The 24,139-nt window shown below is 43.0% G+C and overlaps 1 protein-coding gene across 5 annotated transcripts in view; it reads left to right on the top strand.

Moving 5' to 3' along the window:
* PPP6R1 (protein phosphatase 6 regulatory subunit 1) overlaps window positions 1–24,139 on the top strand; it is a 61,526-nt gene that overhangs the window by 18,109 nt on the left and 19,278 nt on the right. For all 5 annotated transcript variants that reach the window (XM_078377024.1, XM_020792705.3, XM_020792704.3 and 2 more), the window contains exons 2-13: window positions 5,742–5,974; window positions 7,641–7,827; window positions 10,263–10,400; window positions 12,143–12,208; window positions 12,436–12,548; window positions 14,262–14,375; window positions 15,452–15,617; window positions 16,318–16,470; window positions 19,102–19,245; window positions 19,729–19,793; window positions 21,107–21,222; window positions 22,557–22,642. In XM_078377024.1, coding sequence (XP_078233150.1) covers window positions 5,748–5,974; window positions 7,641–7,827; window positions 10,263–10,400; window positions 12,143–12,208; window positions 12,436–12,548; window positions 14,262–14,375; window positions 15,452–15,617; window positions 16,318–16,470; window positions 19,102–19,245; window positions 19,729–19,793; window positions 21,107–21,222; window positions 22,557–22,642 — 1,575 coding nt within the window. In that variant the 5' untranslated portion in view covers window positions 5,742–5,747. The remainder of the gene's footprint in view (window positions 1–5,741; window positions 5,975–7,640; window positions 7,828–10,262; window positions 10,401–12,142; window positions 12,209–12,435; window positions 12,549–14,261; window positions 14,376–15,451; window positions 15,618–16,317; window positions 16,471–19,101; window positions 19,246–19,728; window positions 19,794–21,106; window positions 21,223–22,556; window positions 22,643–24,139) is intronic.

Here is a 24,139-nt window from a genome sequence, read left to right as displayed (position 1 = left end):
AGTGCAGTTTTGTTTATAGTAAAATAAGAGAGCCTTAAGGAACAGGGAGTTCACAACACTATCTCAAATCTGACCAAACTTTTAATAGGTAAACTGTTTCTTACTATGCTCCCTTCACTTTGTTGAGTGATCTCTTTGCTTCTTTTGGGAGATAGGAATAGGCACAGAAAGCTCCTGCTATGCTCCTATCATCTGTGGATTTTCCTTCTCTTGCCACCGCTTGTGGAACTGAGATGACAGTTGGATAGCCCCCAGCATTAAGAACCTGTACTTCTAATTGTTCAAAAATAGAACAGTCTTTTTCATGCCTTGTTGAACAGGGTCTGTATTAATTGGATTACAAATTGCTTGATTTTAATGGAAAATTTAGATTGTAAATGAGAATATGAAGAGGCGGGGTCATAAAATATAAGAACACTGTCAGTCTAGAGATTTAAAAGTACTAGATTGTAAGAAACTTCTATCCTTTGATAGTATTTTATGATACAAAACTATTAAATTGAGAGAGAAAGGAATGTGACAGAATTAGTAAATCTGGAGATAACCTTAGAAAACATACTTGGCAAACAGTACATTTATATAAAACCCAGTAATATTTGAATCTACCCTAGGGGCACTCAGGACTTTATATGAAATATCAATCCAGCTGGATGTAATAGCAGAATAAATTCTACAATATGGAGGAGGAGGGTTTTTTCCTGAAATGTTTAAAGACTTGAATAGTATTAAAGTGCAGTTTAATCTTTTGCTTTTCCATTCAACTCTCTCATTATACGGCCTTGACTTAGAGGAGGATTTCTTTTGAAAATCATTGGGGATTTTCTTAAACTATTAAGTTTTTTCACAAAGATATGATTTTTGAAAAGGATACCTTTTTCCAAGCAGTGCTATAATAAAGAAGGAATTAAGAAGGCAAATCTCTTCTTTGATACATTATCAAGGGAGAGAGCGAGAGAGAGAATCTCTCTCTCTCTCTTTGAAAACAGTGCCTGAATAATTTCATGATAGGGGATGGAATTCATCAATAAAAATCTGGAGTCAAATAGATTGGAATAAGGATCACTAAAGTTCTGCTAATGATTCTAACTGATAAACCCACAAGCAGAGCAGGGTGGTTATAGCTGTCTGCCTCCAAGTTCTGATCTTAGTGAGAACTTTGCCTTCTAGAAAGGAAACATAATTGTAGTAAGAGACTGTGTAATTTCATGTGCCACAATCAGCCCTGTGTGTTTTGAATGCAGTTGAGAGCCAAGATGGTACAATGGATAGAATAAGAGTTGAACTCAGTGTTCCATCTAATTTTCCACTACTGTGGGGTGGGGGTGCCAGCTGTGACCAGAAGCAAAGGGGCAGCAACTCTGGCTCTGATCGAGCGCTGCATGGCTGTGCAGCCACACAACTTAGAGGGAACATTGGTTGAGCATAAGCAACGTTCCCTGTAATTGTATTCTCAAAGACTTTCACGGCCAGGATCCAATGGTGGTTGTAGGTTTTTCGGGCTGTTTGGCCGTGTTCTGGAGGTTTTTCTTCCTAACGTTTTGCCAGTCTCTGTGGCTGGCATCTTCAGAGGACAGGAGTTAGAACTCTGTCTGTGTTCTGGTGTAGTGTGTGGGATAGTTGAGTATTTGTAGCTGTGGGATCAGCTTTTTGTCTTTTTGAGGAGATTGAGTGATTATGGTGATCATGGTGTTTTGTTTTGTTTTTTGTTTTTGTTATAGGTGTATTGTTGTGATAAGCGGGGAGATGCTCTGTCACTGTGATTAATGGGTGCTGTTAGCTAGTCTTTTGTGTGCAGTGATCACCGGTCCTTGTGGCTGTGTAGAGTTTGTTGACCTTTTTGCAGGCTGTATTTTTCAGTGCTGGGAGCGAGGCTTTGTTGAGTTTCAGACTTTCTTCTTTTTTGTTGAAGCTTTGCTGATGTTTGTGGATTTCATTGGCTTCCCTGTGTAGGCTAACATAATGGTGTTCTCCAGTACTCCTGTGCTTTGAAATAGGATTTCATGTCCAGCTTGTTTCAGGGCATGTCATTCCCTGTAATTTTCTACCAGCTCTTGGCGGGGACCGTGCTCTGCATGCATGGTGATCCGACCACAATTGGATGGGCAGCAACACTGGCTGCAGGTGCACAGCTACGCAGCTTAGAGGGAATGTTGAGCACAAGGCTTGGTGTTAAATGCCTTATTGACCATTAAGTTGGCAACTGAACTGTGCCTTGGCCTAATACCATGTCAGGAAAAAAACCTGGCTTGCAGGAGAGCACATTCTAGCAATGGCCAAGGTAAGGCCAAAGCAAAGTGGGCAGGACTAAGCATAATGCTTAGAGATTTGGACTTGTCTATACCAAGTATGCAGCTCATTTCTGTGCATAACAGTTCAGAACTAAATTCCAGTGTAGCCATTTTTCTGTCTTATTCACCAAATGGGGAATATACGTATTGTACATGGGCCTATCCCTGTCCTAACAGCTTTTAAAAAGTACCTTCCTATGCAGGGTGGATTTGATTTCACAACTAAAATTTAAAAAAAATTTTTTTTGACTATTTGAATTTTTAATTTTTTTACTTTAAATTGTGATTAAATCAGGTTATTAAAAAAAGAATAATTGATTATTAACCACCCTGTTCCTATGTATCTTTAAATATCTTTCTTTTAACTATGATTTGATCACCTGATCAGTTGGTATATGCATATTGTTATATTAATAATTACATACCATCGAGCCAGTTCCAATTTATGACAACCCCTTTTCAGGATTTTCTAGGCATGCAGTCTCAGAGGTGGTTCATCATTCACTTCTTGTGGGGTGCCCTGGGACTGTGCAAATTGCCCAAAGCTATTTGTTATTTAGTTGTTAAGTTGTGTCCGACTCTTTGTGACTCCATGGACCAGAGCACGCCAGGCCCTCTTGTTTTCCACTGCCTCCCAGAGTTTGGTCAAATTCATGTTGGTGGCTTCAATGACACTGTGTAACCATCTCGTCTTCTGCCATCCCCTTCTTCTCTTGCCTTCACTCTTTCTCAACATCAGGGTCTTTTCCAGGGTGATTTTTCTTCTCCTGAGATGGCCAAAGTATTGAAGCCTCAGCTTCAAGATCTGCCCTTCCAGTGAGCACATCTTTCATAATGGATAGGTTTGATCTCCTTGTCCAGGGCAGTGGTCCCCAACTTTGGGCCTCCAGATGTTCTTGGACTACAACTCCCAGAAGCCTTCACGACCGCCTCTGCTCGCCAGGATTTCTGGGAGTTGGTCCAAGAACATCTGGAGGCCCAAGGTTGGTGACCACTGGTCCAAGGGACTCTCAAGAGTTATACAAAAGCTATACAAGGTGACTTTTTTCTTGGGATACCTGGTGCAGGATTGCATGTCCAACCTCTAGCTCTGTAGATGGATACCTAGGCTACTGAGCTATCCAGCCAGGCTTTGCTCACCAGTTTATAAGCTATTTTCTTGCACATGTTTAGACTCATTATAGTCTTTTTATCCACCCACGAACCCTGAAAGGTTAAATTGCTCATTTAAAACAATTATATATTCACTTTAGAAAACAATAACAACAAAAAGTTGCAGGACACAATGAATTACAATTTTTAAAAACCCAACATGTTGTTATGCTGAGTTTTCAAAAGTAGTAATCTATGGTGCCCTGTGACTTTTAGTTATTGTTTTTAATTAAAGCGATTAGATAAAATGTTTTAAATAAAAAACTTAATCTCCCTGGGTTTGTGCAAGGTTTAAAAGTTACAGATTGTAGTGCCGTTTGCAGCCTAGATATATGAGAGAGAACAAGTTTGTAAACTTGTGAGCATAGACACTGTAAAAAGAAGAGCCAAACTTACGATCTTGTCTTCACCTTTTCTCTTTGCTCCCCTCCCCCATTCCCGCCTTTGCTTGTTGGCAGCCTCTGTTGAACACCAATCTTTCTAGAGTTGATCTGAGGCCTGTGGTCACAGCCAAGAAGCCTGCACTGCTCTGTTGCAAAAGCCTTGTGTAGAGGTTGCTTGGAAACCGGGTGAAAACTTTTGGCCTTTGCAGTTGTGGTGGCAACGGGGCTGAAAAGGGAAGCAGGGCGTCACCAAGTTACTATTTGTTTCTGTCCAGGTTTTTCCCTCTCTTGGCAAGTCCTATAAGAGAATCCTTTTGCCACTTTGAATTGTAGCTGTACATGGGGAAATTTGTAAGCACTTCTGAGCAATGAGCCATCGTGCTCACCAAGGTTTTCTTAATGTTATACAAGAAAAGAACACAAAAGCATACACTCAGGGACCGATTCCTTTTGTATTTCACTGGAGTGAATTCCTCTTCTTCTGTTTCACAGACAAAAGCAAGCCTGTGCTGGGCACACATGAAATCATGCTGTTGTTCTCCCATGTTGTTTAATCCACAATGACTGCCACCCTTGTGGTTACTAATATAGCTGACAATCCAAATTTGACCACAGGCCTACAGTGAAAAGGTGAGGGAAAACTGGCCTGTCTGCGCCTCTTTAAATATTCAGTCATATTTCTAGTTATGAAAGGCTAAAGCAATGATTCTTCAACTGTGGGCCAGAGCCAAGTTCCAGGGGAAACTAGATCTGGAAGAGATGGTGCTTTCTTCACTAGCAAAGATCTAGGTTGACTAAATGCCTCCTGTTGTTCGACTTTCACTAAGAGGGAATGAAGGCATCCTTCCTGCTCCGATAGTAGCTGCTTTGTTCATATGTCATATGTGCAACTCGTTCCAAAAAGGCAGAGATAGCTTGATTTATTTATTTATTTTACTAACAGTATGAGATTAATGACCTTGTCCACATGTGCCTCTGCCTGCTTGAGGAGGACCTCGGTTTACTCTTACATGGAAGATGCAAAATGGCAGCACACTGAAGCAGAAACATGCAGAAATCCAACATGTGTGAGAAGCTAGTTAGTATAGATCAGTGTGCTTAGTCTGCTGTAATTGAAATTAGAAAGTCTTTTTGTAATTTTTCAGTTTAATGGTGGATTCCGTAGTTTAATATGTGCAGTGTGGAGAACTTCCTTTATCTCCATAATGTTCACCTTTGTTTGGAGTGGTAACTGAATTCAGCAGTTTTCCATATCTCCTCATTCATCTACTATGTCCTTACTAGACAATTTAGCATTCAAGTCCCTTCCCACCTGCCACTCCTTTGGGGATACTTTGGGGAATTGAACATACACGGCTTAATTCTAGGTCTCAGTGGTGCATCTGTCATTTGTCTATCCTTGATAACTTGCTCTTTAGTTTTGAGAAATCTGTTGAGTATTTTGTCCACTTTTTGGTCTTTGTCTTTCCTTTGCTTTTATCTGTGGATTGCATTCCAGTATAGCAAATGTCTAGTTTTGTGATGTTTTATTGATACCTCAGCATCAGATTTGGAAGGTTGATCTAGAAGCTCTTGTCACCCTGAAATAGTCCTGCTGGATCCTTTGCACCATGACCCATCTGGCTCATACTAAGACATGACAGCTGCATCAGATGTGTCTTGCTTCATGTGTCGAATCTTTCTGTAGTAAGATCTGTGATCTCTGTCCGTGAACTCCCCAAGCCATCCTGTTCTTTTTACAGTTCTCCTGCGTATTCCACAATAGTGGCCTATTCTCTTAACTGTATTTTACAGGCTCACTTTGCTTTTGGGCCTTACACCACTTTATTTTCAAGTGGAAGTATCTTTGTAATAGTTGTGATACAGGCAGAGATGTGACCTGCACCTTTCTCTCTCTCTCTCAATCCATTTCCCACAGCAAGCCATGTTCTGGAAGTTTGATCTCCACACGACCTCTCATATTGATACCCTCCTAGAACGTGGCAACGTGACCCTCTTTGAGCTTCTGGATGAGGAGGATGTGTTGCAGGAGTGCAAGGTGGTCAATCGAAAGCTGGTTGACTTCCTGGTGCAGCCCGAACACATGGAAGCATTGGTAACCTGTGTAACAGAGGAGCCTCCTGGAGATGTGGATGAGAGAGTGCGCTACAAGTAAGTGGTGCTTTTAAAAACCTTTTTACGCTTTAGGGAAGATAGTGAAAGTAATTTTTAAAAAACCCACATAAACTTTGCACTGTTTTTGAATGAAACCCAGGCTCTAATTTTGGCAAATGTTGCAAGAGACAGAAATTCAACACCATCCGCCTGCAGCACATCTGCACAATAACCTTCCTTTCCAAAGATCGCGGCTTATTTGGCATCTTTGGAGTTAGTTGAGCTAGAGATTCCTTTGATTAAACTGACTAGATGTAGTATGAAGCACCAGCAAAACAAAGAACTCAAGAATGCTGTGCTTGGCGTTCAAGATTATGAAGAAGCGGTCCTAAAGAGTTGCAGTTTGGCCTCTGAGAAGCCTGACTAATTAGTAGGAACCCCAGTATTATGGAGTGGCGGGAGCCTGCTTAGGGTTCCCGTTCAGCAGCTTTGAGTGAGGCAAAGCTTCTGAAGAGGTTCATGGCAGTTGCCTGCAATGGTGTCAGAACTGTCTTCCTCATCCTGCTCTGAGAACTTGATTGAGCGTGCTAGAAAGCAAAATGGTTTTTCTGAAATACTGCTTGACCGTGAATACATGGACATGTTGAAATTCTGTTGGCATACTATCACAAAAAATAATGGTCATGTCCCATTATTTTAAAAAAATTATGTATCTTGTGCTGTCTTGTGTTGAAAGCTGTCAGCCATTCCTTTCATTCATTTTATGCTGCCCCTGTTTTTGCTGTTAGTCTTGGGATTGAGCAGGAACCAACCACTGCTCAACACCAGAAATGATGGTAGTTATATAAGCAGACCCACTGATTTGATAGCAAAGCTGTCTATATATCATTGCCTTTTGACAGCTAAAAATCTGTTTTGATTTTAAAAACAGCTAAACACAAAGCAAGTTTTTATCTACCCTGCCGAAAAAGGGGAAAAACTAGCTCAAATTAGCATACATGGCTCTTCTTGTCCCCATTTAGACGTCACAATAACCTTGAAAGGTAGATCAGGCAATGACTGATCTTGAAATAATTTGGCCACTACCTCCTGAAACTGCAAAGCCAAGAAAGAAAGAAAGGGGAGAGAGGGAGGGAGGGAGGGAGGAAGGAAGGAAGGAAGGAAGGAAGGAAGGAAGGAAGGAAGGAAGGAAGGAAGGAAGGAAGGAAGGAAGGAAGGAAGGAAGGAAGGAAGGAAGGAAGGAAGGAAGGAAGGAAGGGAGGGAGGGAGGGAGGGAGGGAGGGAGGGAGGTCGGTCGGTCGGTCGGTCGGTCGGTCGGTCGGTCGGTCGGTCGGTCGGTCGGTCGGTCGGTCGGTCGGGGATTTAGTGATCCGACCATATCCTGCTCCTCCCCCTGACCGTAGGTAATACTATTAATTGTGCAGAGTAAACAACGTCTCCCAGTTTACCTAATTTATATACAGGTTATAGGTTCAGATTCTCACTGAGCAAAGTTTAGGATTCTTTTTCCACATAACTGTTTTTGTCATAAAGGTGACCAGACAACACCCACTTCAAGCATTGTTATGTACCTCTTACAATGCAGATTCCAACATATCTTTCAAGGCAGGTGAGCAGCATATGCTGCCCAAATTGGCTACACAACTTTCCATCAAAAGACTGGAAGTAAAACCTGCACATGAGGAGTTGTGTGTCAGCTTTTTAAATGTGCTGTCTCCCCTAGGTATCCAAGTGTGTCTTGTGAGATCCTAACATCAGACGTCACACAGATAAACGACGCTTTGGGTGAGGACGAGTCTCTCCTACGACGCCTCTACAGTTTCCTTCAGACCAGCGGTATCCTCAACCCACTGCTGGCCAGCTTCTTCAGCAAGGTCATGGGGATTCTTATCAACCGCAAGACTGATCAGGTAACATGTTTGGTTTGCCAAAGAAAGCTTCATTCCAATTGGGCACTATCCCAGTTGCCGTTCAAATGACCCATCCTTTTAAATAGTTAATTTGGAGCTCAAAACCACCCCTGTCAGCTGCTTCCTAATAAGCTTATGCTGGCTCTTGGAGTCACCTGCAGATCCCTAAAAGCTGAACTTCTAACAAATGTGTTTTGTTGCGTCTTCTTACAAGAGCGCCCTCTTATGACAGCTCTTAATATAGACCACATGAGAGAACCATTTGGCTCTTGAGCATTTTTTCTGAGTCAAATGCTAGGTTCCTCATAAAAACATACCTTGAAATAACATTGTTTTAAATCATGTGAAACTGTGTTTTACCATATCAAAAGCAAGCACATTATTGAATTACAGTGGGGTCTTGACTTGAGAACTTAATCCGTATTGGAAGGCGGTTCTCAAGTCAAAAAGTTCTCAGGTCAAATCTGCATTTCCCATAGGAATGCATTGAAAACCATTTGATCCGTATCTGCTCTTTTCCGTCCATAGAAACTAATGGGAAGCTGCTATTCCGCCTTCGGCCACTAGAGGGGGATATTTTGTTTTTTTTCTTAGGTCAAGAAAGGTTCAGGGAAGGCAGGGAAAATACAGTCCAGGCAGTACAGTACCAGGCAGTCTGAAGACTGTCTCCCAATCCACTCTCTAAACGCTGGGAGGAGTGAGGAAGCAGACAGGCACCCTTTTCACTGGCCAACAGTTAACTGAAAGTTCACATTTTGCACTTTCCCTGCCTCCCACGTGGTTTTTTTTCAGTTCTTAACTCAAATCTAAGTACTTAAGTCAAGTCAATATTTTCCTATGAGAGTGGTTCTTAAGTCAAGACCCCACTGTAGTGAGCTCCCAGAAAAAAAGTAACACACATCATATAGGCCCCTTTTTATTTTCTCAGTGTTCTTATTGTAAAATACTTTGTTGGTATTTTTTTAGAAGATGTCGAGAAGTGGAAGAGGTGGTGATAGTGCAAATCCTATTGAGATTTAAAGTAATGCTATTTTTGATGGCAAAATGTTACAAGCTACAAATAAATGTAAATATTATTTGTTGTCCTTGTGACTTGGTAAGCAATAAATGATGTCTACATTGACTCCCTAACTTGCAGCCACTCAGTGCCACAAGTAACATCCAGATCTACCCAGTGTGCTTCACGAATGAGTGGGAAGTACAGACTGGCTTTCCTGGGGCCCAGTCAGACATTCTAATCACTGCACCGCTAAGGATGTAAATTCTCCTGTGATTCATCCTCGTAGGTGTACAGCTACACAAATAACACTTTAAATCTTTGATACACATAGCATAGATTGAGGAAGGAATAGAAGATTTAGAGGAGTTTTTCCACATGTGTGAGCCTTTTAAAACAATCCTTATGCTTGAGTGGTGTGTCTCAGTAAGAAATGGCACTACTTTTTGGAAAGATGATTTGTGAAATATATGGACACATATACAAAAAGAAGTACTCCTTTCCTGAAATCCTGTTGCACAGCTCTGCATGCAGGAGTGGCATCATTAACAGGGGCCAATCATTGCTGATGAAAGCCTTCCTTTGGTGATTGCAAGGGTACGCATGGCTTATATACAGGGTGGCAAAACCTCTTGCACCTCAAAATCAGGAAAGGAAGCCTTTAATCAGCAGTGATTTGTCACTGCACATCACAGCAGCAGGATTTCAGCCATTGTCTTACTCTTAACTGGAGGTAAGGAACCTCACCAGGCTTGAAAATTTCTTGTTGAGGGACCTTGTTGAGTCAAGACAGCCAAATCAATAAGAACAGTTTAGTATTGTTTATATCAACGGTCCCCAACCTGGACCGCAGACCAGTTGGGGGGGTGCAGACTCTGTGTGCAGAGGCGGGGCACCCCTGCACTCGCAGGTGGGCGTGTCACACTCACGAGTGGGCATGTTGCACTTGAGGAGGGGCATGTCGCGCTTGCAGGGTGGGCGTGTCACACTCGTGCACATGCCTGCAAGCGTGACACACCCACCCACGAGCACGACACGCCCACCCCACGAACATGACATGCCCCACCACAAGCGTGACATACCCAGTCGTGGGGGGGGGGGGGCAGAGATCCGTGGCCGCGGCCCAGTTCAAGGAAGCCTGCGGATCAGCACCTGGCTACGGACCAGGGGTTGGGGACCCCGTTTTATATCCCTAGAACAACAAATGAAATGTCAAAACCTTAACTTTTGTCAATGTCCAGTGTAACTCATGTTCAAAGGTGCAATCCAATTATACATAGATTGATATCTAGTATATACCATATGTCATGGTTTAGCATTCATGATGTCAACAGAACTTTTCAGAGCTTCCTTCCTTGAGGGATAGTCTTCACTGTGCTTTCTTTTTCTTGTCTCCCTTCATCCCCCCCCCCCCCCAACTTGCTTGGCTGTCTTTCAGATAGTTGCCTTCCTGCGCAAGAAGGATGACTTTGTCAACCTGCTGCTACGCCACATCGGTACCTCAGCCATCATGGACCTCCTGTTACGGCTCCTCACATGCGTAGAGCAGCCACAGCTCAGGCAAGACGTGTTCAATGTAAGGATCCTTCTATGTATCCTTCTTCCTTTTTCTTGAACAAAGAGGAAATGTAATTGTACAGTGGTGCCTCGCACAGCGAGGTTAAGCCGTTCCGGATTAACCCTCGCTGTGTGAAACATCGCTGTACGGAAAGAAAAAAGCCATTGGAATGCATTAAACTTAGTTTAATGCGTTCCAGTCGGCTGATTTACTCACCGTACAGCGATGTTCGTGTATGGCCGGCAGCCATTTTTGCGCCCTCCCCTCGCTGAACGAGGGTGCGAAAATGGCTGCGATCAGCTGTCCGGCGGGTCCAAAATGGCCGCCGGAACAGCCGAAATGGCCGGCTGCAGCGTTTTCGCGCCCTTGGTAAGTGAGGGGAGGGCGCGAAAACGCTGCGCGCAGCCATTTCGGCTGTTCCGACAGCATTTTTGCACCCTCCCCTTGCTTACCAAGGGCACGAAAACACTGCGCCCGGCCTTTTCGGCTGTTCCGGCGGCCATTTTGGACCCGCCGGACAGCTGATCGCAGCCATTTTCGCACCCTCGTTCAGCGAGGGGAGGGCGCGAAAATGGCTGCCGGCCATACACGAACATCGCTGTACGGTGAGTAAATCAGCCGATTGGAACGCATTAAACTAAACTAAGCGAACCGCTTACCGACCTTCGCTCTGCGATTTTCGCCCATTGGGGCCATCGCTCTGTGATCGCATTAGCGATCGCAAAAGCGTCACCGTAGAGCGAATTCATCGCTCTACGGTGCGCTCGTTCTGCGAGGCACCACTGTATGTCAGACCTTAATGATGGTGGGGTGACATGTCTATAAATAAGTTGTTAGTCTTAGAATGAAAGGCTCAATAATAGGTGTGGATTCCTGAGGGGCTTCCAGGACCTGATTTTATTTTATTTTGTCCAATACTTATTTTTTTACAAGGCCCTGCAGAAGGTCCTCAGAGGCCCCAACGTTTAAGCTAGAAATTACCATTTTTGGATCTGTAGTGAGATGGGGACAAAAATAGTGCCCCCAAGTTTGATCGCTCCTGCTATATGTTATTTGCTTTCTTTCATCAAAGAATTGGAGGTTAAAAATCTGTTGTTAAGTGGTCTTGACTGAAGACAATTTTCATTCTAATGTTCAGAGTGCTACTTACTAAAAACCTTACATATAACCTGATTTTTTAATGTGCATCTAGTTTGTTTTAGCTTCATGGATTCCCTTTGCTTGTCTGAATGAGCAATGTTAAACAGCTATTTTCCTCTCCAGATGGACTCTGTATATTTTCACTGATCTCTGAAGGTTTCTCAGGCTGTGTGGAAAAATATACCTGATTTTTGTAGAACTACCATTTGCCAGTTCACACTGCCCTGTGCTAAAGATACTCCCCAAGTCTTGTTATTCTGGAAATTCCTGACCTGCAAGACATTCTACAGAGTAACATGACATATGGCTTCACTTAATTGTTTGTAATATTTCTTTCTTTCACAGTAGCCTCATTTCAAGAAGTTTGGTTCCTTCATTATCATCCATTATGAGGATGATCCTGGACCTAGTCCAGGATTTAATGCCATAGCTATAAGACAGCATTGAACAACCAATGAACTATCAGTATCAGGTTTTTGGGATACCAATGAACCACCACTGCATATGTGAATACTTCTGACCCTTACACAGGTTTCAGTGGGCATATTGAACACCAGTGAAAAGTAACTTGCTTAATCTCACTATCCATGTTCTTTTTCCCTTCCTCTAATAACCTGAAGTGGCTTAATGAGGAAAAGATTGTGCAGAGGCTTATTGGAATGATCCACCCTTCAAAAGATGACAATGTAAGTTATAAATCTAGTCTAATCCTCTTTCATCAGTTGCAAAATTGATGTGTGTTTTCTGGGTAGGGGTGGGAGAGTATGGATTTAGGACTTCCTGTTAGCTGCTCATTGTGGACAATGAAAACATGGAGTGAAATGTGTGCTGAAATGCTAACTCCACAGTGTGCCAAGCTGCTGGTCTTTTGGGGTTGACATTCATGCTTTTCCCTCTCTTTGCTTTCATGCAGCAACATTCCAATGCTTCACAATCTTTATGCGACATCATTCGGCTGAGTCGTGAGCAGATGATCCAAATCCAGGACAGTCCTGAGCCAGACCAGTTGCTGGCCACACTTGAGAAGTAAGTACGAAGCCAGTGACAGCACTGCTAAAAGGGGGACAAAAGAGTACATCTTCTCTTTGGTTAGAAAGTAGTGCCATCCCTCTAAAACTGAAACAGATTTGGAAAAGAAGAAATGTATGTGTCAAAATGTACTAAATTTGAATTTTTGACTGCATACTCAATTATCAATGGTCATTTTGGAGGAGGTGGGGTTGACTTTAAACCAAGCTTCATACTGCAGAACTTGCTATTTTGTGATTGAAATATTGATTATTGCTTCTTACATGTAATTGAGAAGAGCCTTTCAATCAAAACTCAAAATTTCTGTTCCATAAAATTCCCTGACTTTGCTTGTAAACCCTGCTTGTTTTTCAGTGGCACATCACCCATGCTATAGTGCAAACTCCTTTCCCCAAACTGACAAAACCCTGCTTCTGGTCCAGGTGCTACTGTTTGATATTAGAGGCTTCTGACATGGGTACTACTTAGGGTCTAAGGCTCAAACTTGAAAGTTTGAAAATTCTTTAGGATTGGGCAAGTTGCTGTGTTATGCAATATTTGCAGGGACAAATGAGGTGAAATAATCTCTGCAAATGCCCATTAGAGGGCTCTGCCCTTGTACAAAAAGAGTTTGTGCTTTTAGAGCTCTAATAGAGGATAAGGAATACAAGAAAAATAATGAATATCAGGCAAAAGACATATTTGAACCAGTTTGTCATATTTGGTCCTACTTCCCTTTTCAGAGTGGCCAACAGAATGCATATGGGAAGCCCAGAGGTAGAGCTTGGGACTCTTTTTCAGGCAGAGATGGAGCTCAGATCATGTGCCCAAGGGTTAGAAAAGCACATTTTCTTCTTAGGAGCACTGCATGACAACATTGTTGAGAACTTTCTTTGGAGTACATCTCATGGAACTTCTTAGAGTTATTCTTTATGGTCTTCAGTTTTACTAATGGGACTTGTAAAACTGCAGCATTCTAGGACTCAGGGGAGCCTACAGCCCATATCTTTGCTTGGTTGCAGCACAAGACAAGGACTCTCCTTCTCCCCATCCCTTTTTCCTATTACCAGCTGGGTAGCACTTGAACGGGAAACCTTTAGAGCAGAGCCAGGAAGTCTGTAGCTCTCTAGATTTTGACCGGTAGCTCTCATCTTGTCTCATGGTTGGCCAGATCGACTGTTGGGAACTTAAATACGGTACTTCCAGAGAACCAAAGATTATTCATGTCTACTTAAGAGTTTTAGAATTAGTACCTTGGTTTTACTCCTTAGTTCAGTGGTTCTTAACCTTTGTTACTCAGATGCTTTTGAACTGCAACTCCCAGAAACCCCAGTCAGCACAGCTGGTAGTGAAGGCTTCTGGGAGTTGCAGTCCAAAACTCCTGAGTAACCCAAGGTTAAGAACCAGTGTTCTAAACCACTGGTTCTTAACATTTCTTACTCAGATGTTTTGGACTGCAGCTCCCAGAAGCCTTCACTACCAGCTGTGCTGACTGGGGTTTCTGAGAGTTGCAGTTCAAAAGCATCTGAGTAACAAAGGTTAAGAACCACTGCCTTAGTTCATCTCTGATTCAGTCGTATTTTGTTGTGACTTTGTTTTCTTCTTTCTTTTTGGGGACTGTGCACATGTAGCAATGTAAGTGTATGCTGGGATCAGAAATATCAGAGCTCAAATGTTTGAGATTGTATGGCCATTTAATAATGGGTTTCAATTCCACTTTCTTGTATCCAGGCAGGAGACAATTGAGCAGCTGCTAAGCAATATGTTGGATGGAGAACAGAGTGAATCCGTCATTGTCAATGGGATCCAGGTTTTGCTGACTCTGTTGGAGCCACGCAGACCCAGGTGTGTGGGAGACAGATGGGGGAGGGTACGATGTCTTGCAAATAGAAGGAACCATGCAGAGCCAAGAGAGATTAGCAGGATTGTATGTTTTGAACCTCAGCAGGTGCATTTTATTTGCAACAGTGCTATATCCTGAAAGTCATTTTTTTTCCTTTTGTAAAAAGTACTATGTTGTAGCCCCGTGGTTGTGCTCAGAAGATCAAAGATATGCAAATATGCACTACTGAGGAGCATCCAGGCTCCGTTTTATGTGCCTATGCTGTGTTCCCATCTTTTATTACTGTCAAGTTTCAAGATTTATTTTTTCTTTCCCTCATGGTCAGCCGTGTTTTCTCTACACCATGTACATATTTTTAATACATTTTTCCATTGAGTGAAGCATTTTGAATTCATTTTTCAGCTGCATTGATTTTATTTTTCTGTATATTCTGAAATGTAGCCAAGCTTTGTGTATATTTAGTTTTCCTTGAAACATACCACAGTTCCATCAATAGTGGGCTTCTAGGATCACCTTAGGTTTTCAAAGCATAGTATGTTTTCTGTTACAATGAGTCTTAGGCAGTATAAAATGGATATACGCATTAGGAATCTTAAGTCCACTGAAATTCTTTTGCATCCCTGCATGCAGTCAAGGTCTTGTGAAGTGTCCAGGAAGCTGGGTAGTATTGCATTGGGGATTAAGGTTTTTGGATCGGTTGCCTTGAAGTTTGCTTCTTCGCAGTTGAAACAGTCTCCCATTACTAGCATTCCTACCTTTTGCTAAATAAGATTGGGTTTCAACCATTGCAGTTCTTGTGGTTAAGGCAAAGAAGAACCTTTTCATTTAAGGGTTTTTCTTTTCTTTTCCTTAACACCCCCCAGCATGAAATCTAAAAGGCAAAATGCATTATGACAAAGAAAAGGAGACAAATTCAAAAGCAATAACCCAGAAAAAATGGCATGAGCAATTTAGTTCGCATGATTTATTGAAAGGATTTGCATTTCCTTAGGATGTAATGAGGTGGTGGTCATTTGGGTATAATTATACTTAGGTTTTTATGTTTACTAGTATCAGTCTCCCTTGCTCTCACTTTCAGGACAGAGCTGGGTGGCATGGGGGGCTTTTACTGCAACCTGGAGGGGCAAATGGAGATAACTGGGCCCAACTGTGAAGTGGCTTCTAGCCAGGCCAGTCAGGGCACTCTGCTTGCCATCAAACAGCGTCTCAGGGAGCTTCACCGGCTGCTTCTTGACCCACCAAAGGTTTGTATATGTCTGAATGAGCAACATGAGCTGAAAGGGCTGGTTTGTTATCTATGACAATGAGGGAGTTACATAATTCAGGGAGTGGAACAGGTACACTTTGCCATAGGTGAGGAACCTTTGTCCCTAGCTGTGTTTAAGACTTCAGGTTCCAGAAGCCCCAGCCAGCATGACCCATGTAAAAAAACTGATTATAAGAGTTAAAGAGTCTCAAACATCTGGAGGGCCAAGGTTTTCCCACCTCTGCGATAAGAGAAACCTACGTAAATTCAACTCAAATGGCAGCTGTATCATTACATACCTTTCCAAGGCTTAAATCAACTGTTAGACACAATTAAGAGTAGACCCATTGAACTAGTGTGATTTGTTAATTCAGTATCCTTTGATTAACTGAGTCTATTCTAGTTGGAATGAACATGTGAATTTAGGCCTGGGGTGCACAGTTTCACTTTATTTGTATTTGAGCTTTTTCAGAAAAAAGCAAGTTGGAACACTGTGTGACAGGTACCGGGGGAGGGATGTAGTATTGAGATTTCTATGATTGTAGTATATCCTGGACGGTGGCGGGGGGAGGACTATGGCTTCTTGGTAATTTAGCTTCCATGCTCTTGTCGTGGAGCCCAGCAATGATCTGTAAGGGGTTGTGATGATGTTCTAATACTTCAAGAAAATGGTTTATGCACCTTTCTTCTTCTGGCAGAAAGAGGCCCTGCAGACTACATGGGGAATCCTGGACCCTCCATTAGGAAATACCCGCCTGCATGTAGTGAAGCTGCTGGCCAGCTCACTGAGCACGAACAACACAGCCTTGCAAGATGAGATTATAGAGCTGGGTGCCATTAACACTATGTTGGTGAGTACCAGTACTCCACACTTGCTTCAAACTCTGTTCTTCCTGCCTCCCTGCTGTTTGCTTATTCCCTGTTGATCTATTTTTAAGGGGCTCCTACAGATTAAGATGTGTAAATCTCTAGAACCATGACATGCTTTCTGGATTGTGGAGGGTGGACATAGGGCAATGCTTCTGAAAGTAAAACAATCAAAATCAATCACTTTTGTAAGAATCATTTCCAAACCTTGTACAGTGGTGCCTCGCTTAGCGACATTAATCGGTTCCGGAAAAAACGTTGCTAAGCGATTTCATCGCTGAACGGAATAAAAAAGCCCATAGAAACGCATAAAACGTGTTTAATGCGTTCCTATAGGCTTAAAGACTGCCCTTATGCGAAGATCCTCCATAGGGGCGGCCATTTTCGGTGCCTCTGAAGCAGGGGTCAGGGAACTTTTTTACCTTTTACCCCCTAAAAAATTTATATGCAGCAACATTACCCCCTTGATTTGAAAGGAAGGCTCTTGGTCATGCTCAGCCAGTCGAGCATCGCTGCCTCAGCCTCGCCACCCGCACCTGGGCCTCCTCCTCCACCACCACCTATGCCTGACGGGGCCGCGCTCAGTCCTTGGCCCCGTGGGGGCGGCTCCCTTTCTCCGCTGGCGGGAGGCTCCTGGGCGGCCGTTGAAGAGCAGCAGTTGGCTCACCTGCCTGGGGCGTCCAACGCTACCCCCACCTCTGGCACTGGATCCGGCAGCTGCTCGCCAGGGCGGCCACATTGGGCCTTGACGTCGAAGTGCTGCAACAGCTGCTGCACAGAGGGTGAAAGGCTCCACCAGGCCCAGGCTGCCACCCGACGGGCTTCTCCGGGAACGGGGCATGGGGCAGCGGCGGCGTTCCAGCGCTGGGAGGCTGAGCCTGGCCCAGGCCACTGTCGTGGCTCAACCGCCCCCCTCCGCCACGATCCACCTCTCCAGGCACTGGAATGAGAGGCTTCTCCTGGCTGGGGCGCTCTGACCACTCGCCCCGGCCTCACTCTCCTCCATGGCCAGCCCCACCAGCGCTGCCTCGGCTGCCATATGCCGCTGACCGGGGCCCGTTGCCACCCACTGTGACTCAGTTGCAGCTGGACTGGGGAAGGGGAGGGCGGAAAGGGAGCTATCGGGCTGCTGGGGACCCCCCTCCGGGCAGAGGAGGAGGAGGAGGAGGAGGAGGAGGGAAGGGGATTAGGGTCATGTCCTCATTACCCCCGGGATTTTCATTTTTACCCCATTTGGGGTAATTTACCCCTGTTCGCTGACCACTGCTCTAAAGGCAAAACAGCGGGCGGCCATTTTGTTTTTCCAGCGACCATTTTGGAGCCGCCGATCAGCTGGCCGAAAATGGGGGCTTTGCGATGATCGCTTCCCCGCGATCATCGCAAAGCGATTTTTCCCCATAGGGGCCATCGCTAAGTGATCACTCTGGCGATGGCCAAAACCCATCGCTAAGCGATTTCATTGCTCAACGGAGCAATCGCTAAGTGAGGCACCACTATTGAATAAACAGTAAATGAAAAAGATTTATCCTGAAAAATCATGCAGATATAAACAATTATATTTATAGAAAAGTTGCTGGAGAAATTAAAGGACTGGTATCAGATTAAATAAATAAGACTGGTATCAGATTAAAAAAATCTTGGTTGATTATAGGAGTTTGAATCTGTCAGCTAAATCTACATGAGTTTTTATGTGAGAAGAAAGACAGTAGCTGAAAGCTTATTTATTTCTAAGCATAAGAAAGCTAGTAATTTTCAGTCTGTTCCTAGGTGGCAAATAAAGAGTTCTCACCATGATGCTAGGGGTTGGGGGCTGTACACTCTGGCTAGGTTGGGTACATACCTGCAAGAATTATAGCGTTGTCGTCGTTTAGTCGTGTCCGACTCTTCGTGACCCCATGGACCAGAGCACGCCAGGCCCTCCTATCTTCTACTGCCTCCCGGAGTTGAATTATAGCAGGGACCTCTTATTTGCTAATTGGGAACAGAGAAAGTTATGTTCTGACACTAAGCAATTGGATTTCAACAAGTATTGGTAAGGAGAACAAGCAGACTTGTTTTGATTGAAGCTGTTGTAGCAGACAACAGCCAAATTCAATTGCCAAATCATAACTTTTGGACTAGTAATAAAATTTTCTTATTGCAATATTTGAGGTATGCACGCACCAGGCCAGTGTGCATGTATGTCATCAACAAAAATGGTAGGGATGCTTCCCCCCATGAAAGAACAGACAATTTGGGTTATGTTAAGCAATAGAATTTCCACCACTATTTTACAAAAGGGGTTTTGTCTTTCTGCATCCTCTCACAGACATGAATGTCTCTCTACAGTTGCATTTGCCACTGTCAAAGAATTTGGAAAGTAAGCTTCCTAGTTCACTGGAAGCACCTTTTCTGGTTTTTAAAAAAACATTTGATTTTTTTTCTGAATGATTGTCCAAATACCTTAGCTTTAGAAAATAAGAATGAGAGAGAGTTGTCACTGTGTGGGCAGCAACATAATTATTTGTCGCCCATATACTCCAATGGGTGTAGTACTGTTAGTTGTACTAATTGCAGTGAATCATGTAAAACATTACTGAGTGGCAGTGCATATTTTGCTTCTGTCTTCTTGTCAGGACCTCTACTTCAAGTACACATACAACAACTTCTTGCACGCTCAGGTGGAGGCCTGCCTTAGCAATGTTTTCAGTTCTCACACTGGGGATGAGACCATCGAGAACCACCCAGAGCCTCTCCCAGAGAGTCCCGTTATCCAACATGTAAGTTTCACTTGGAGTCCCTGTGCTTTCAAGTTACTTAGATGTGGGTGTGTTAGTGAGTTGAAGAAGAAAGTGATAGATTCCTTTATGTTTTTAAATATATGCCTCTGTATGGAACTAAAGAGATTGGAAATGTGGGTAATGCCGATTGCAGGAACTGAGAAATGAACTGAAAATTGAGTTGACCGTGGGAATAATGAGGTGAGAAGGACTGAGATTAATTGACAACTTAGTAAGCAGTTCCATCACTTGACCGCTAGCATCATTTGTTAAGGCATTATTCAGTTTTTCGTGTTTGGAGAAATCATCACCACCATTCTTTAGATTTTATTCCCATGAAGGTTGGACATTTTTAAAATTGTAAGCTTAAGTGGTTAAAGATTTGGTTGAGAAACTCAAATCTTTCTTACTGAGTTGTAGGCATTGATTTATTGCCACTGGCATTCTTCATGGGAGTGAATTCCACTGTGCCTCTCTCTGTAGTTGCTGCAGAAGTGTCATTTAATCCAAAGAATCTTGTCTGCCTGGGAAGAAAATGAACAGTCACAGTGAGTACCTAATCAGGAAACTTGGCAGTGGATGGGGAAGGTTGGAGTGGTGTGTTTGTACTGTCTCTTCTCCCTCTCCTTCCCTTGAAGTGAGGAAACGACACCCTCGGAAGTAAACCAGAATTTTTTAGAGTTGTTCTGGATTACAGAAGAGCCTGTACCCAAGGGCAAATATCATAGTATATCGTAATAGCTTGTATTATTTTCTCTGCTCAGTTTCCTCAACCTTTAAGACCTAATCCCTCAGAATTCCTTATAACTCCTTTAGCTTGAGACATTTGATTATAGTTTTTACTTACCTCTCCCATTCCTATATAGACTAGGTTCTCCTAACCATGATCCCCCTCCTCCTCTATCCACCTTGCTGTCACTACTTGTGGAGAAAACCATGTTGGTGATGGGAAGGCAACATACAGTTTTCTGTGGAAATGGAGAAAGGTTGATGTAGGCTACAGACCACACAACTGTTGAGGAAAAGCCCTCCATACAAGATAAAAGAAAGCTCAATATTTTATGGAAAAGGCCATAGCTCAGGGATAATCCATATACGTACTTTATGTGCAGAAGGTCTCATGATCAAGACAATTCCAGGTACAAGATCAAGTAGCAGGTGATGAGAAAGACCTCTCTCGTTATCCTGGAAATCTGCTGCACATCAGAGTAGACAACAGCTGAAATCCTGTTCGTAGTGTAAGCCCTAATGTAATTTTTCATCTGGTGCTTTGTGGTGAACAAAATGCTACTGCCATGATTCTTGGGTTGTGCATGCCTGCTGGCTTGCTCCATGCTCCTCTCACCCCACCCCCCAAACAGTGGCACTTTGTTTACTGGGGAGGGATAGATTGAAAAGGTACATGTGGGCTTATGCTGCTAACAGGATTTCAGCCAGTACAGTCAGAGATGAACAAAGTGCAGCCCTCCAAGGGTGACTGGATGGAGTTCCCAGCAAACAGCTACTGAGAATTAGAATACAACATCTCTAGAGGACCAAACTTCACCCATGCTTTGTTTAATCTGATCATTTGATCAAATAGTTTGATATAAGATTCTTGCACACCTCATTCTGTTCCTTCTGGCCTTTATTGGCTACATACTCAAACCCAGGGCATCCCAACTTGATTAGTCCATAAGGACCACATAGGCCCTCCTTTCCCTTTTCATTCCGTATGTGATCTCTCCTTCTTTACACCCTGACCAATGCTTGGCCATGTTAGCTGAGGTGCTGCTATTCAGAAGTGTAACTTTTTCAAGCCCTAGCCTAGACACCTCTGCAAGCAACCATTAGCAATCATTCTCTCTGTCTTCTCTTGTAGGTCAGATGGGGGCAGGCGCAAGGGCTACATGGGGCATCTCACTCGTGTTGCCAATGCCGTAGTTCAAGGCTCTGAAAAGTGGCCCCACTCTACCCTCATCAAGCAGCTCTTAAAAGGTAACCAGGATGGCAACTTCATGTGGTAGGGACCACTGGATGCATGCAGGGTTGGCCCAAGTGACCTTTAAAGAGATTTGATGTTGAAAGGAACCTTTGGTGCAGGGAGCATTTTGGGAGTTCATTTCCTTCCAAATGAAAGAACACGAACCCTTCATTTTACTGTTACGATACTGCTTACTTTAGTTGAAGTCTGCTGTCTGTATAGGGAATTCTGCCATCTAGGGGGAAATGGAATTAGCTTCCTTTCTAGACCACAATATGTTAATAGTTATGAATTCAGCAGCTTTAAGAATTGAGATTAGATTACTAGATAATTGGGTTTATAGGATTTTACAAGTATGGGCCTATGTGCTGGTTGGGAATCATATGGACAGTTGACTTTGACGTTGGCTAGGAACTGAGGAAAGAAGTTCTAGGAAAGAAAAAGTGGGAACATCTGTTATCCTGCTGTATGACCTCAGAGTGGCATATGCACTGCTCCCCCATTCCCTGTGAATTTAACTGAAACATAATGACTTGGCCAAGAGCACCTAGCAGGGATCACAGCTGGATGAGAATTTGAACTTGAATCCTTCAACCCAACCTTAATGTGGCATCATTCAGATGTGCTGAGCTACAACTTGTCAGCCCAGCCAGCATGACCAACAACTGTTATTCAACATATATGAAGCATGTCAAATTATAGATCTAAGTCTAGTGCTTTCAGTGATTTCACAGTATAAACTTGCTGTTGGAGTCATCTTCACCCCAGGAAGACTGAGGTGATAAACCAGAGGCAGGCATGTCAACATCCTGGAAAACTGAAGCTTGGTCTCTACAATGCCTGCTCCTATCATTGGTTACCTTTTCTGGAAAGTGAGAGGATCTGATGACTTGTCAGGTATTTAGTGTCTGTAGCCTGGAGGAGGAGCATGAGATTTCCCATTCTTTCTAGTAAGCTGTTGCTGCAAGTTACCATCCATTATTTCTGGTATTTTCTGTGTCTGGTGCTTCAAGGGTTAAGGATAGCTTTAAAAGGAAGTGAGATCAATCTGTGGAAATGAGATCTAAGCTTATATAAAGAAGCTCCATTCGTAAAGACAGTATGTCACAGTATAGCAGGTAGAGGGAAAACAGTTGTCCCCATTTCTTGCTTGTGGGTTACTGAGCAGCATTGCCAAAGATGATTGTGAACTCTTATTTCAGGAGTTGGGCAAGGGACACTGCAAGCCCTTTGTGTGGTTACTCTTTCTATTGCTATCTATGTTCCATTGTGCATTGCGAAGAATGACCATTCTCCTGTGCACCAGTTTGTCTCAATCGAAATGCATTCCCAACTTGCTATCTTTCAGAGCTTCCTGAGGAAGATCAAGAGCGGTGGGAGAAGTTTGTCTCGGGGCCCCTGTCAGAAACAAACAAGAAAAACACTGTGGATCTTGTGAGTTTGCCATCATAGTTTTTGTGTATTTTATATTTCAGCTAACCTGATTGCAGAATGTCTGACAGTATCTTGGAAAAAATAGTGCCAGAGTCAAATCCTCTGTCTTGCACCAAGAAGAATATTTTCTCTTAGCGTCACAGTTCACATGTCCTGGATCTTGCTTTTGCCTTTGGGAGAAATAGGTTCTTCTATTTCTAATGTGAAGGACTGATTTCTCTTTAGAGCCATTGACAACCAAAATCTTCTTTGTTCACAGAGGTGAGATCTGTGGGGGAACTCAGCTTTCTTCATCTTGGTCTGTGTGTTTCACACAAGTAGATTCTGTGACTGCACAAACACTCCCACATAACTTTCCAGAGTTTTAGCCTCAAGACTTTATAATCTTGCTTTTACTGTACATGTTCTACCCATTTACCTCTGTTCCTTTATGTCTGTCTTGACAACATCCACTGTTGTCTAGAACTCAGAGAATGATAAAAAAAAAAGTTCCCATAAGTAGCCTCTAAATTTACCATCACTGTACTTACTTTCCCCTCATCTTCTAACTTCAACCTTAAAAAAAGGTAAAGTGTTTGTTTGTGATTCTTCCCCACTCCTTCTCTTTCCTTAACCAATGATGAAATCTTAACGGTTTAGGGCCTCAGCTGCTTTAATGAAATGCTATTCTGGCTATGGAGCAAAAATACTGCAGATGGACATGACCAGTGTTTATGTTGCTTAGGGAGAAGCTCATTTAGTTAAAAATTGCCATTTAAGATGGCATCTGTGAGAGAAATCTTTAAAAACAACACTCTCAGTAAGAATACCACAGCCAGGCAGTCAACATCCATCAAGCAAATCACTGAAAAGCAAAAAATAATGGAAGCTGCATGTAAAAATTACTAGCTCAGGAGCTACCATATCCTAAAGACAATATTCAGTCATCGTCAAAAATGAGTTCAAAGTTGTTGACAAAAATTGACTCGTACAATAAAAAACAAAAAAGTTCAACAGATATCTACCCAGATAATCCAAAAAAGGCACAAACCTTGATCATCCCAGGTATACTCAGCAGTGTTATCACAGATTGTGGAATCTACAGAAAACCAACAGCAAAAAGATCTAAATGTTGGTTCTAATTTTAGATAGAAAGCTATTCAGCCCATCTGTACAAAATATTCCTCTATTATTACCAAAGCTTCCAGCACCAAGAGCTTCTCTTATGCAAGATGTAACAAGTCATCCAGAAACTACAGCATAAAGAAGAGATATAAGATCAAGGACGTGATCATGGCCTCCTGTATAAGATCTAACACCTCCAAAATATGGAGGAAGAAGAAACTTCCAAGGAAGAGAGATCAAGAATGCAAACAAGATTGACTTTGCCATCAATCACCCTTGGCATTAGAGCTTATGGTCTATCAAGGTCTTCCATGGATTCCCAATATTTATCTTCATTTTTCTGTCCGTCACCTTCTTTATCTAAAAATATGGGCTGACTTTCTCCAATGTCCT

The sequence above is a fragment of the Pogona vitticeps genome, chromosome 6 (assembly GCF_051106095.1).
Source record: "Pogona vitticeps strain Pit_001003342236 chromosome 6, PviZW2.1, whole genome shotgun sequence".
NCBI classification, from domain to species: Eukaryota; Metazoa; Chordata; class Lepidosauria; order Squamata; family Agamidae; genus Pogona; species Pogona vitticeps.
This window is presented reverse-complemented; position numbering and strand designations above follow the sequence as displayed.